The 14,842-nt window shown below is 35.0% G+C and overlaps 1 protein-coding gene across 2 annotated transcripts in view; it reads right to left on the bottom strand.

The window, feature by feature from the left end:
- Positions 1-3,552: 3,552 nt before the first annotated feature.
- The window catches only part of CCDC102B (coiled-coil domain containing 102B), a 127,288-nt gene continuing 115,998 nt past the window's right edge, over positions 3,553-14,842 (bottom strand). The window contains exons 1-2 of one of the 2 annotated variants that reach the window (XR_007629287.1): positions 11,759-11,859; positions 4,756-4,799 (exon numbers count right to left, since the gene is read on the bottom strand). Coding sequence is in view for 1 of the 2 variants with exons in the window: in XM_050318621.1 (XP_050174578.1) it covers positions 4,710-4,799 (90 nt within the window). In the remaining variant the exon portion in view is untranslated. Of the gene's footprint in view, positions 4,800-11,758; positions 11,860-14,842 lie in introns of those variants that run through there. The other variant, XM_050318621.1, reaches the window with a different exon arrangement.

Here is a 14,842-nt window from a genome sequence, read left to right as displayed (position 1 = left end):
TTTAAGTGCAGACACCTCAAAGCTTGATATTTTTCCTTATTCTAAATTGTTTTCTTAGAGAATTATCATGGCACTATTTGCCTCACACATTTTTTTTTAATTTTTTTTTCTCCCTAAGAGTGAGATCCATGATTTTATTGAGTTCTAATCAATGCCCATAGGACATTAAGGAACAACTAAGAGCCTTCAGAAATATCCTGCCACTTCAAAACTCTAAAAGCTGTGTTTCTTAAATTCCATTTGTAGATACCAATAAAGTAGTACAATGTTTAATGAGAAGCTATGTAAAATATTAGCTGTTGAATCCATTTGTATTTTTATTGATTATTTGACTGGAAGAAAAGCATTAATTTACTAACAGAAATACAGTCTATTGTATGTGTACCATTGCATTTTGTTGAGCTAATGAGACTAGCAAATCCACTTTTAACTTCTGATGTGTTCACTGATTGATGGTATGCAAATGCTTCTTCATTTTAAATTCTCTTAAAAAGATAAACCCCAAAGCTTAAATGGTAAATAGCATGGTTTTGTTTGTCCTTTTCTTATCTGCATTTTCTTCTTTTCAAATGTTAATAACCTTAGGAATTTTTTTATCCAATTTTAGCATAAGCAGTCATGCATGGCCCTTTTCTAATTATGATCAACAGATTCCTGAAATGGCATTGCCTGCAAAATATTCTATTCATGATTAAAGAAGGCAATTGAATCACATTTGCAGTCTAACATAGTTATATTTGTTGAATATATTTAGAATATACCCCTAAATTAGTGCTATTTTTTAGATCATTTTGAATAGGCCTTTTTGATTCCAATAGAATTTTCTCCTTCCTGAAGTCATGTGATAGAAGGTCTGTAATGATAAAAGGCATCCAAAAATCTTCATAGTTTCTGAGAAATAATTGCTTACTAGCATATTTTAAATTCAGTATTGGAGGTTTATTTCCCTTTAAAGTGGGGAAAGTAGACTTGGGTTATTCTGAGGTAACCTTTCAATTGTCATGGAGAGAGGAAGGAAGTCATGGAGAGAGGAGGATTGGGGAATACAAGGGTAGAGATTTCAGTAGAAAAAAGTCACCAATTTTTAATTAAACTCTGATACCTCCCACTCTACTGGAGACGAAGTCTGGGACTGGTCATATGTCCTTCATAGTTATTCTCTACAGTTACTCAAATGAACAGTGGAATAAGTATGCATTGCTTTGGCATGTGTCTTGAAAAGTGTTTACAAAGTACGGTAGAGGGAGATTGAGACATCCCTCAGAAAAGTAGCACTTCATTCAGGAAGGAGGAAGTAACATAGCACAGTCAACTTGATTCACAAAGTCCTATATAACTAATTTGATGTATTTCTATGATAAATTCATCTGCCTTGTGGAGAAAGGGAAGATGGTACACATAGTTTTTCTGGGCTTTACTAAGCTCTTGATACTGTCCCTCACAGCATCCTTCTGGACAAGTTGTCTAGCTGTGGGATGAGTTTGTTTACAGTGCACTGGCTGAAGGGCAAAGGGCTAAAATGGGACATTAGGAAGCATTTCTTTACCTAAAGGGTGATCAAACACTGGAACAGGCTTGCTAGAGAGATGTCAATGCTCCAAGTCTGTCAATGTTTAAAAGGCATTTGGACAATTCCCTTAATAACATGCTTTAACTTCGTCAGCTCTGAAGTGGTCAGGTAGTGGGACCAGATGATTTTTAGAGGTCCCTTCCAGATGAGGTATTCTATTATGTTCTAATCACAGTGTTAATCCACTGTTTTCCTATCAACTGCTATGTGACCACAAGACCACATAAATCACTTTCTTATCTTTCTGCATGTATTCCAATATTAAATAATATACACATTTATGGCATTAAACAAGGTTGAATTGACAGTTGTGAAAATTGTTTGTGTTTCTATCACTGTGTTTATAATCAGTTTGTAAAATTGATCTACATAAAACATTCATGCTATTTATCACCTTGAAAAGGAAAACAGGAAAGACTGTTTTGTGAAGTTTTTCTAGTGACAATCCACATCTTTAGGCACGACTCATTTAAGAGATGAAGAATAGCTCAATGGTTTGCAACCAGATTTAGGGTTAGTTTTCCTGGCTAATTATGCTTAGTCACCATGAGCAAATTGCTCCTGCACTAATCTGTGTATCTTCACTGTCTTCATGTACAGCGTGAAGAGGAATGGACAGGAACACTGGTATACAGCAAATATCATGGATGTCTCTAAGATCAGGAGACATTCTAGTGTTATATGAAAAGGTCATAAATTAACATTATCAGACATTCTCAACTCCAGCCAGGGCAATCATGCATGATCTAATTTTGGTTTACTTTCAAGTGACTAATTTATGGCTTTACTTCTTCATAGAGGCCTCTGAAGTTCTCTGTGTATCTATTGATGAAATAAATATTTTATGAAGCTAATGGAAGTAGCTGAGTTTTCTCTATCTCAGAGAATAGGGAGAAATTATGAAAAATTAGGGCATCTTGTGTAATCTGTCACAGGCACGCAAGAAAACTTAAAAAGTGCTACTCAGAAGGCACCTGAAAGTAAAATATGATCAGTAAGTGATTACAAAGACATGTGTGGGACGAATGTGAATGCTAACTACCCCACAAGAAACTATAATTTCCTCATGAAAAAGAAAAGACACAGCATTGATATTCTGGAATATAAATTTTTAAACTAGCATCATCTGATGATCTTTTTATTGTCACCATGACCATTGGACTACCCAGGTGTATCACACCTACTGAGTATTATAATACAGTGAATAAGTACAAAATGTTTATGTGGCAGAGCTGGACAGAATAGCAGAAACTAGCTTCTAGTTTGATTTTCATCAATATCCATGTTACAATACCAACCTGTTAGCACAGAAATGTTCTCCAACACCATTTAAAGGTGTTTTTCCTACTTGTTTAGAAATGAAGAGGGGAAAGACAGAATCTCAGTTTCCTTAGTAACTCATAAAATCATTTTACTTGATTTTTAGCCACAGATATTACTGTGGGCTGTAAACAGACCTTGGAGCTTATACAGATTTTGGGCAATGCTGGAGCCCTAGGGCTTTATCTCTAAAAGAACTATATTTCCAATGGCTTGTCAGAGGAAAAAAAAAAAAAAGATCTTGTCTGTAAAACTTATCTAAATGATACAAGCTTTTATCAGTAAGCAGTAAGCTGTTACGTGGTATTGCTGTACTTTCAAGTGCTTCAATGTAACCATAAAAGTTCACTTGGCTTTGAAAATCAATAATTATGCACTTTCCATTAATATCGTGCACATCAACGTTTTCAATACAGCTGCTTTACACACAAGAAGATGCTGGCAGAAGAAAAGCAGATGGAGTTTTAGAGAAAGTCAGTGTTTCATCTCACAATGCAGGGAACAAGACCAGAGCTCTTTTGTTTAATAAAAAACTTGAACCAGAGAACTAATAAAGGGAGGAAGTTTGGATTATGAAAAAAAAGAATCACAGATCTTATTTTATTTTCCATTCTTATAAGTTTAATATGTTTAAACTCTATTTAAAAAATACGTTGTCTCACAGTATCTCTGTCTACCTTGTTGATGAACTTGTGTATTAGCTACTGACAACAGAAAAAGACAGTATTCCCTTAGTCTATCCTGAGAGGCAATGACTGGGATTAGACATGATTAGACATTTATAGACATGAAAGAGGGTTAAGAAAGTATGAAGTTAGTCAAAACACAGATCTTTCTGCTTTAGCAGCCTATCTTCAGCAGCAGCCAAAAGCTCAGGGAGGGTCAGAAAAATATGTAGATCACAGATTCCAATCATTTGCAGCTCAGGGAATTCCTGGGTAAAATGCTATTGCTATGTTATTAACAACCTTTAATTTATTTCCATTTTTGTATGGTTAAAATAGAAATCAAGAGATCACACAATCTCCTCTTAGAAAGGAAGTGGCTTTAAATACAACCAGAATTCTCTTACAAGTTCTCAGTTATAGGGACATAAGATATGAAACAAACATATTGCTGGGCAATTACATCAAATTCACAGAATCCTTGTGCAATAGAATCTGCAAATACACATCATCAATTGTACATGGCAAACAGCAACTAATTATAATTTGGTACTTCTTTAATCTAAATATATATGTGATAGTATTTGGGTATTTTAAATAAAATAAATTTTATTCTTTAATTTCAATTTTTTTTAATGAAAGAAAATTGTAATACACATCACCCTGATAGAACTGGAGGACCTGAAATACAGATGTATTTGCTCACTGCTACATGAAAGCAAAATGCAGAAGTAAAGCAAGAAGTAAACCACTGACTTCTACTTCAGACTTACTGTCTTTGCAGGACAGAATGTGAACCTCTCTCATATGTCATGCACATTCTAGAGTACATTTCCCAAAGGTAAAATATAGGACATGTTAATTAAAGTCCACATTTTGCTTTAGAAGAGAGCCATTAAGACAAGTGGAAAGGAAGGACAGATAATGGCCAAGAAAAATTCTAAATTTGTATCCACTGACATAGTTTCCTTTGTTCCTATCAAAAAAATAAGTAATACATAGAAACAATGCGTGCAGTGTTCCTGTATATGTTCAACATGCACTTCTTCAATTACATTTTTATGTAAGTCTTTATGAATAATATAAATTGTTTGCCTCTCCTCTTTAGTGTTGGTCTTGCTGCTGGCAGGGCTGTTTGATGATCTCCCACATCTTCACTCACTGTCTTGGGAGAATCTCCAGCAACATACAAGGAACTTTGTCTGATCCCAAATCCTGTGTTCACTTTCTTCCATCTCCTTACTCTGAAACAAAATTTTTAAAAAGGTGTGATGGTGACATGAAGTAGAAAAGTCAGTTGAAGTTTAAACAATTGGAGATCAAATTTCATCTAAGAAAAAAAATCAGTAGGAGACAGTAGAATTAAGATGAGAAAATCTTTCAGTGTTTTTAACTTTATAGTACATACCCTTTTCAGCTGATACCTTAATAAAGAACAAAAAAGTATAGGGTTTCAGAGCAATTACTTGGAATTGTCTTTCACAGTGAGAAGCAAGCTACACTTTTGATGACTAGGAGCCATTATTTATTGATTGGCAGTTCTGAACTGCATTCCTATTGTTATTCAAGATACATTTAAAGTACTTACTTGTAACTCAGGAGTTACTGCAAGAGGAGAAAGTGGGGAATAGTGAAAAAGATCAAGAATATCTCAAACCCCTCATTTGACAGAATTCAGGTACTAATTCAGCATAATATCTTTATATTATATTAATAACAGTAGGGAGAGATTACTAACAAAAACATAATCACCATAAAGACTATAATTAAAACATAAGCATGCTAAACATATATTAGTTTTTTAAATTTTTTTGGGTTGATAAATCCCATTCCTAATAACAATGTGCAGCAGACCAAGAACATCCACTTAAACTGGGCACCAGAAACAGGATATTATACTCTGGGGAATTCCAAGCACAATGAACAGATAGTAGCCTTTTATAGAATAATAGAGATTTATCAAAATTTAGGATCTTAAGTATTGCCCTAAGTAGCTTTACTACAAATTGATTCAAGAAGACTGCATGTAAGAGTAAAGAAATCCTGGCAGATCTGAACTGCTTCTTTATATTACTAGTTTTTATCTCGTCCATTGTGTGGTGGTTTTGATCCTGGCGGGATTCCAAATACCCACTGGAAGCTGCTTTTCCTCCCTCCTCCCTCCTCTGTTCTTTTCGAGGAGAGAAAAAACAACAGTCAGAGAATTCCTGAGTAGAGATAAGAGCTGGGAGAAGTTACTTAGTGATCATGGGCAAAACAGATTCAAAGGGAATAGAACTTAAATTTATTTCTAACAAACTTAACTAAAAGCTAAATTCATTGCTATCAGAATACGAGCTAAGGACTTAAAGAATAAAACAGTCTTAAAACACAACACCCTCCACCTCCCCCCCATCCCCCATTCCTCCTTGTTCTCAGTCCTCCCCCCAGTAGTGCAGGGAGATGGGAAGGTTAATTGAAAATTTCCTGTGCTTTAAGCTTAAAGACATACATCTTCAATTCTCTCCATGTCATCTTCGCACTTTCATTGACATTCTACCACAGGCTGCAGTGCAATTTACTGTGTTTTTTGTCTTTTTATTTTTTTTTTTTTAATGTATTTTGAACAGGTTTTCAGAAAAGGGAATCCCCAAACCAATTGGTTTAGTCCTGACTCTGGGACCCTAAAAACTCTTCTTGTTGTTTGAACAACATATCAGGGAGCCTGAGACTTTTTTACAAAGCTGTAGAATACTGTGGAGGTGTGATAGAATGAAATGTTGTTAATGTCTTAAACATTCTCAGAGTCATAGAAAGACTTTTTGTCAAACTGCAAGGAAGCAAATGCCTGTCTATGACCACCAAAGCACATCCCCTGATGAAGCCACTGGGTTACACGGAGTAGTAATATATTTTCTATTTCATCTTTATCTGTCACTCTCATTTTTCCCTGCCTCTCCTTTTTCCTATTTCTTTCTATCTCTCTCTTTCTGCCTCACATTTACTGGTAAATAAAATCAATACATTGACTTTGGCATATGGTCTTGTTTGCACCTTGATTCGGGCAGAGGCATTTCTAATAATTTTGATAATCAGATATAAGAGGTGGTACCTTGTTACTTCTTCATACTTGTAACCCATTTCCCGGCAGTGTGGATGGGCCAGTCATGCCATTATGAATACATATCTAATATAATCTGTCTACTTCTTATAAAACCACTATGTTCTTAATAAAAACAGCATCACACATCAAAATCATATAAGCTGCCCAAGTATAAAAGCTAGCATAGCAGTGTGATTGCTTATAGCATCACAAACCTCATGATGCTCCTGTCTACTGATGATCATGTCCACTAATCATTCCGGATACAGACAGATTGCCAAGCCCTACATCAGTAAGAATACAAAAACGGGCAAATTCTTCACCTTGCTGGATACACAAGAGTGGGCTGCTCAGAAACTTAGTTGTTGTTGCTGAATTTTACTGGAATCTTTTTGAATGAGAGGGCTGCTTCCTTTTTAAGTACTTTAATTTAATGATTTCCAATAATGACTTTGCCTTAAAAAAAAAATCTATATAAATTCTATTAATAATTCCTTATTAAAATACCTGTGCAATATTACTCAGAGCTCTAACCTTTTCCATTCATTTGCTAATCAAAAATATATTGATATAAACTAAAAATAGAATCTGTAAAACAAGCAACTGAAAAAGTTTTAAATTAAAGAAAGTAACCCAAAATATATGAAAAAACAATAGCTGTAACTGATGGCTGTGGGCTTAAATTACCTCTTGTTCCCCTGGGAATACACATAGCAAATTTTCAGGACAAACTTGTTTTTAAAGTATTCTTACATAAGCATTTCAGAAACACTTAGTCCTGCATTTCTGGATGCCACATGTGGCTGAGATCTATAAAAAGTTAAGAGTTTCATTCTGCCTTCTATTTCATAATTAGATTAATGTAGCTAAAAATATCGTGAGCTGCTACTAAAACCACTGCATGAGTATATAGAATAGTAAGCTTTGAATGTTTAGACAAAAGTACTCACACCTGCTAGAAATCACTGGCATATAGATAATCTTATTTAAAAGACTAGTCCTGATGTGTAATGACACATAACGCTTAAGAGTGCCTATTGACAGCAACTTCTTTTTATCTCCCCACTGGTTTACAGCAATCTTCAAACACCTCCTGTAAGAACTCCTGAGATCACAGCTTGTAATGAAGGGAATATTTGCTAGGGTGTAACTGGAGTAAGTTCTGCACTTGCCTGCTGCCAGCTGGAGCTTGTTGAGGTTTCTTGGGGCAACCAGGGAAGAAGCCAATTGCATGACTGCTTAAGTAACAAGCAACAGGACAAGAGAAAATGGCCTCAGGTTGTGCAAGGGGAGGTTTACATTAGATATTAAGAAAAATTTCTTCATCAGAAGTGTTGTCAAGCACTGGAACCAGCTGCCCAGAGAAGTGGCTGAGCCACCATCTCTGGAGGTATTCAAAAGATGTGTAGATGTGGCATGTGGGGACATGGTTTAGTGTTGGACTCAGCAATGCTGAGTTAATGGATGAACTCAATGATCTTAAAGGCCTTTTCCAACCTAAATGATTCTATAACTCTATGATTCTGTGATTGTACCATCGTGGTCGTTCAAAGCCTGGTGAGCTCTGCAGCTGCTGCTGTTGCTTTAGCCATCTGTTGGGCCAGCACTGACAGTGAGTCAAAACCCTCTGTACGTGGAAAGACTACACAGCTGTATTCCAAATTATTGCCAAAAAGGGACTAAAACTGTGGAAAGCCTAATAATAAAACTAATATGCGACTGCTGCTTAAGAAGAAAGATAAAAAATAAAAAATTAAGGTATAAATGAATAATCAAAATAAAATGCATAGCTTTCAAACTCCAGATAGATGAGCAAAACATTTTAAAGCCTTTTTCCTAACATTAGACAAATAGAAAATGCTATCAAAGTCAGTAACAAAATCATGAAAATACACAAGCATAAAAAGGCAGCACACCATATGTCCACCAATATCTAGTACAACAGGAACATTAAGAAAGCCATTAAGATAGTGTCCCCATTGTGCCCAGGTATACAATAACATATGGTACATTTCCTGCTTCACTGTGCATTTCCTTGCTTTTTTTGTTTAGCATCACAAATTCAGAGCTCAATTAATATAGTTTGTGTGTGCATTTCTTCACAGAACATTTAAAAATTTTTCACTGCTGTTTAAATTAATCTCTTTTTTTTGTTGTTGTTGTGCAAGTGCACAGTAAGTATTAATGTAAGATGGGATTCTTTCCAAACCTTAATTAAATGGAAGAGCAAGATAAAACTATTTTAAGGTAGCTGCACACACAACACTTAAATTATTATTGTCGTCTTATTTAATCCTCACACAATTTGCTGTAATGATACTATAGAGAGACATTACAAGGTTGTTGTTTGTTTTAATCAATGATGACTTCCCAAGGACAGATGTGGGTATTTCCCAGGAGTATAAATTAGTGGCAAAATAGTAGAGGACTAGTGTAACAGTGTTAAAGAAAATATGTCAAGAAAATTTATTCTTGAAAACCTAAAATTTAAGGAAACTCAGGATTTCCAAAATCAAGATGAAATTTATTTGTAGAACACATTATGTCTCTCTTTGGTACTTAGAGATTTCACGTGCCTCCTTGAAGAGCTGAACTTTACCACACTAGCTCAATCCTATCGAGATTCCTTTTTGATTTCAGGACTCCTTATGGAAACTAAAAAATAGTTCTGTTCTCAAAGGAATGCTGTTAATTATCTTATGTGTCTTTCTAAAAGAGTCATATAGTGTTTCATGAGTTGGATATAGAAAATGAAATTAGAGTGAAAATAACCCCCCCCACATCTCAAATACTTGCATCAGAAATGGTGTTTTTTTCAAATAAATCAGTAGACAAATAAGAAATATCCTGAATACATATTTTTAAAATACAAAGGGTGGGAGTTCACTTAATAACAATAAATAATAAATGTTAGTTCATATTCACTACGATTTGTCATTTACTGTCTCACCAGTAGCTGTGGTGCTATGCAGAACTATTTGAAAAGTCATGCATAGATTACTTCCAAGTGTGGGTATAGAAGGAAGGGATCTCTGGTATGAAACCAAATCTAAGTTAAGAAAGGAAATCATTATAACCTTAAGCTAGCATCTTTATTGGTATAAACTACATCTTAGTGTTAGACATTTATTAACGACTAAAATAACTAATATTCTGAGTGGCATTACAGGTTACTGCCCAAATTACAGACCACGGATTTATGTTAGTTTCTGATTAAATTAAAAGACATTTGCCATTTAGCATTAGGGGACTGTGAAAGATCATGAGTGAGCATATGGATATTGAATTAGGTTTCATATTTTTACACAGCAGAAATTGCTTAGACCCAGTGCAAGTTCATCCACTATACCATTCCTATACCTAAAAACACTATATGGGCTCTCAAACAGCATGACTTTTCCCCTAAATGTTAAATAATGTATGTCTTTTGAGAGACACAAGACCCCATGCTGTGTTTTTCTGTATTTCTTATTCAATTATTTTTAATTTTTGAACTCATGTAAATTTATTCTTTGATTTTCCTTACAAGAAGATATTTGTGTTTTCCTGTATAATTATAACCCTCTTTAACTTCAAAATTTGTCTCAGAATAAATTTCTGTAGTACATTTCTGGGCACAGTGTGTTACAATAGGGACTAATGAAATTTACTGTACAATTACGTTTAATATTTTCCCTAAAGTAGAATATGACAAAAATGACAATTTTGATCAAACTTTCGCTACTGCAAACTAAACTCAACATTTTGTTTCTGTATCTCTGTAACTGTACAGATTAGAACTACAGATCAGGATAAATAGTGCTTGGTGTCTACCTAGCAGGAAAGGACTCCTTCAAACAGTCTTTCATAAATTCAGGTCTTGTCAGGTTTTTCAAAAGAAGAATCATTCCCATTTATAACACAATTGTTTCACTGTTCTGACATATAATTAGAATTAAGATGACCTTTGAAAAGCTCTCCTTTTTCTTAAATAGTTTTTCCTTAATTCTCTGTTGTGAAACAAGGGTCGCTCAAAACCAGGACAGGGGACGGGAGGTGGATGAACCACTGCATTCTCAGATAATCACATATTTTTACTCAGTTGACTCATAATAACATCTTTCTTCAATTCTAACATTTTAGAATATGATCATGCCAGGCCATGGAATGACCAAATAAAACCACTTTTTCTTTCTACTACATGTCAGAAGAAAAAATCAATCCACTCTTCCCCAGGAAAATAAACACAAGAAATAAAAAATTTCAACTTTTATGGAAATGATAGTAATATTTCTGCCTTTCTACCTTGGGTTTTTAGAATACTCTGAGCCTACAGGAATGAGTGAGAATGTTGATATCATATACTTTTACATTGAAAGAATGCAGAAAAACCCATATTTTTCAAAAATTGTTTGAAAATACTTTTTTTTCTCTATGTCTGTCACTATTTATCAGTCTCATGCAATTGTGCCAATAAATATTTAATTCCTTCCATAGTACAATAAGATAAAGGAAATTTCCTTATATTTGAATACTAAGCATGCTCCAGCTATTTTGCTATTACTAAGCATACATGAAGAAGAAATGCAAACTGATTTTGCCATTTTTTTTATTATCCAAATCATTGTGTTTTACATTCCTATTCTAAGCACTCAAAATTTAAACACATTTAAAAGTAAAAATGCAAAAATAGATGTCAGGAATACTGAAGGGAGTAGATACTATAGATGGCTATCTTAGGACTTCTAAGTAGGTGCTACAAGACTTGTTTGTGTAACATGCTTTAACATTACTTTACAAAATGCCTTCTGATTCTGAACACAGGAATAATTCTTCTGGTCCAACAGAGAAGAAGATATAAATGTTATATACACTCCTTTCTGTTTTCAGATGTGTGATTTGCATGGAAGGGTTTCTGTGGCACTTTTTCCAATAACTGAAAAAAGGTTAAGTACACTTAGTACAAGCTCTTTTCTCTTTCCTTTTTTCTTGTTTTTTTAATACATTAAGATTCACTTGCCACAGTAATATTTTTCCCCAAATAATCTTCAGGCCAATAAAAAGCATGATGATTTCCCTTCCCAGTAATTACATGGTTGCCAACTTCAATTTAGTTCCTTTTACCCTTTCAGAATTCTTAACTTTTAATGTTGCTCAACATGCATCGTCATTACTTTCCTCTTCTTCCGGGTATGAAAGATGCAACTCTGTAGCAGACATTAACTTTCCTCCCCACTTCCCTTATCCACTTCCAGTTCTCCATCCAAATATGTCTTGAAACTGAAAGGGATATTTTCAGAATTATATCTGGGAGATTCTTTGTACTGGTTTTGCCCTGTGAAAACACTACAGCATGCTAATATTTAAACCGAAAGTGAAGTTCTTTTCAAAATAAGGGGAAAAACAAAATAAATAATTTAATTCCTAAAAATATTGCTTACTATGCTGCGGTATCATTCAATATTATGCCTCCTAGTTATAGTCATTGAATGAAAATTATATGAGCCTTCTGGGAAGCACTAGAGAGTTATGCCATAGACCATATTCTGCCTTGGATCATTGCCCAAAACACTGCTCATCTTTGACAGTATTAAAGTCTGGTATCTCTTGAACCGGCTGGAGTAGAAACAAATACTGTGCACAACTGCTGTGCTGTGATTACGAGCTTTGCAACAGTAAAAGCATTTCTTTTAAAACTTGTAAGGCTAAAGATGGAATGTGAATGTGCACATTGCAATTACTTATTCTACTCCCTTCCACTCTGCCCAGCTTCAAATTCTGACATGATAGCAGCTACTATCTCAGCAGCTGTTAAAGATAGCATGCAGCTAGAAAATCATCTAACTAGAATTTGGAACCTCAGCTTTCAAATGCCACAAAGCACTAATCTCCAGTTCTGTGGTTTGTAAGGCTTTGACTGCTGAAATCATGTGGGAGCTGAAGTGAAAAGCAACAAATGGTGATGGTAATCCGGTGATGTGAAGGTTTCGTTATCTTAGGACCTACCATGTCTGATAAAATAGTACAAGTGCTCTCAGGACCAGTAAAATTATCTTATGCATGCAAACAGCAGGGGGCAAGCACTGATCCCTAAATGGTAGTAAAGCAGATAAAGACAAAAGCAGAGAAAGAGTAAAGCAGTTAAAGACAAAAGATAATACATAAGTAGATAAGATAAAGAGAACTCTTACTTTTTTCCTTCTCTATTTTTTGTAACAAAGTTTTATCTATTTACCAAGGTAAAACAAATTGGTATTTGCCAAAAACAATTCATAGGTCTAGAAGAAAATAATAATATTACTTTTCTATTTTTTTTTAAAGTTTTTCCATATCTCAATTACATTCATGATATACCAAATTCTCAATGCAGTTCAGGATAAATTGACCTAATTGACCTTTGAAAAGTCTAATTTTATTGTCTCTGGATTACGACAGTGCCAGGACAAAATTCATAATGAAATGGATGTGTTTTTATTGCATATTTTTTTGATACTCCTCCATCATCCAGAACAATTGTATCAGGAATATTTGAGGATGCATTCCTGCTCAGTATTTTAAGGATCGCCTTACTGACCTGTTGCCCAGAAATTCAGACAAGACAATACACTTCGTCTGAGGAACCTTTTGAGGCAAATTCACAGCAGTGAAGTCCTCAATCATTTCCACAACCCTTGATAGACTCCTTACAATATGTCCACCTCTTTCCTATACTGCGGGTCCAGAACTAAAGCCAGCACTCCTAATGTGGTCTCACTGGTGCTGAGTAGAGGGAAAGGATCATCTCCCTCTAACTCATGGCTGTATTTATTCTAATGTTGACAGCCCTCATTGCCTTGGGGCTGCATTTCTGACTCATTATCAGCATGTTGTCCAGTAGGAACCCCCACCTCCCTTTCTGCAAAGCTGCTTTGCAGCCAGGCAGCCCCAGTGCAAGGGTTTATTCCTATGCATTTCCATTTGAACTTTATGAAGTTAGTGTCTGTCCATCTCCCCATCCTCTTGATGTCCCTCTAAACGGCAGCAGAACTACCTGGTCTATTGATGATTCTTACCTGTTTTGTGTCATCTACTGAGATTGATCTCTGTCCCATAATCCAGATAATTATTGTAGTTAAACAATACTAGCACCAGCATTGACCGCTGGGGTATACTACTAGTGACAGCCCTCCAGCTGGACTTCATTTCACTAACCACAAATCTTTTAGCAGTTCAGCTAATTTTCCAGCCACCTAACTTTTAGTTTATTTATTCTGTACTGCATCAGATTTTCTATGAGTATGTTATGAAAGACACTGTTGAAAGTATTACTAATGTCAAGATAAATGACATCCATTGATCTCCCATCGTCTAGAAAGACTTTTCATTGCAGGAGGCTACCAGGTTGATCAGGCATGACTTCCTCCTTAGAAATCCATGCTGACTGCTTACAGCCATCTTCTTCTCTTCAGTTATGCTTGGAAATGGTTTTCAGGACTAGCTGTTTTCTCACTGTCCCAGGGATCAAGGTGAGACTGACTGTTCTGTTGTTTCCCATATCCACCTTCTGCCCCTTTCTGTGAAAAAGCTGTGCAAACTGCTGTGCCTGTTTGCTGCCTCTGTTATTTGTGCTCTCATCCAGGCTTCAGTGCCCCCTAGTTGTTATATTTGGTCAACAATGGTACCCTGTTCTGTTTATCTAGCACTTTCCTGATTGCCTAATCCTCATTTATAGCCCCCTCAGCTCTCTGCCTCTTTCCTTGCAAAGCAGCCTATCCATCTGTTGACCTATTCAGAAGCTGAAGCATGCACAACTGTTGGTTTATTGTGCATTTATACTCAGAAGTTTTTTTTAATATATATATTAAGATGAAATATTAGTAGCTCCAATTATATGTAATTGACTTTAATTTCCTATCTACTGTAATTTTACTTATTACTTTCAATAATAGAAAAGGTCTTATATATTTAGCATTCTTTCTGTCTTTCAGTAACAATATGAAAGTCTTGTATTTTTTATTTTTTGTTTGAATTGATTAACTTTGTTATTGTTACAAATCTCTTTCTGGCTGAAGATCAAATTTACCACAATGTTCTTTAGATACCTCAAAATCTCTGCTTCTCAAAAATATTGATGCAATAATAAAAAAAATACAAAATCTATTTATGGCATTAAAATTAATAGGGTATTGGACTGACATGCTCTTCTGTGATCAGAAACAGAATCCAGCTTTTTGTTATGTTCTTAAA

Source organism: Myiozetetes cayanensis, unplaced genomic scaffold (genome assembly GCF_022539395.1).
Source record: "Myiozetetes cayanensis isolate MyiCay16 unplaced genomic scaffold, myiCay2020 scf1, whole genome shotgun sequence".
In the NCBI taxonomy this organism is placed as follows: Eukaryota; Metazoa; Chordata; class Aves; order Passeriformes; family Tyrannidae; genus Myiozetetes; species Myiozetetes cayanensis.
This window is presented reverse-complemented; position numbering and strand designations above follow the sequence as displayed.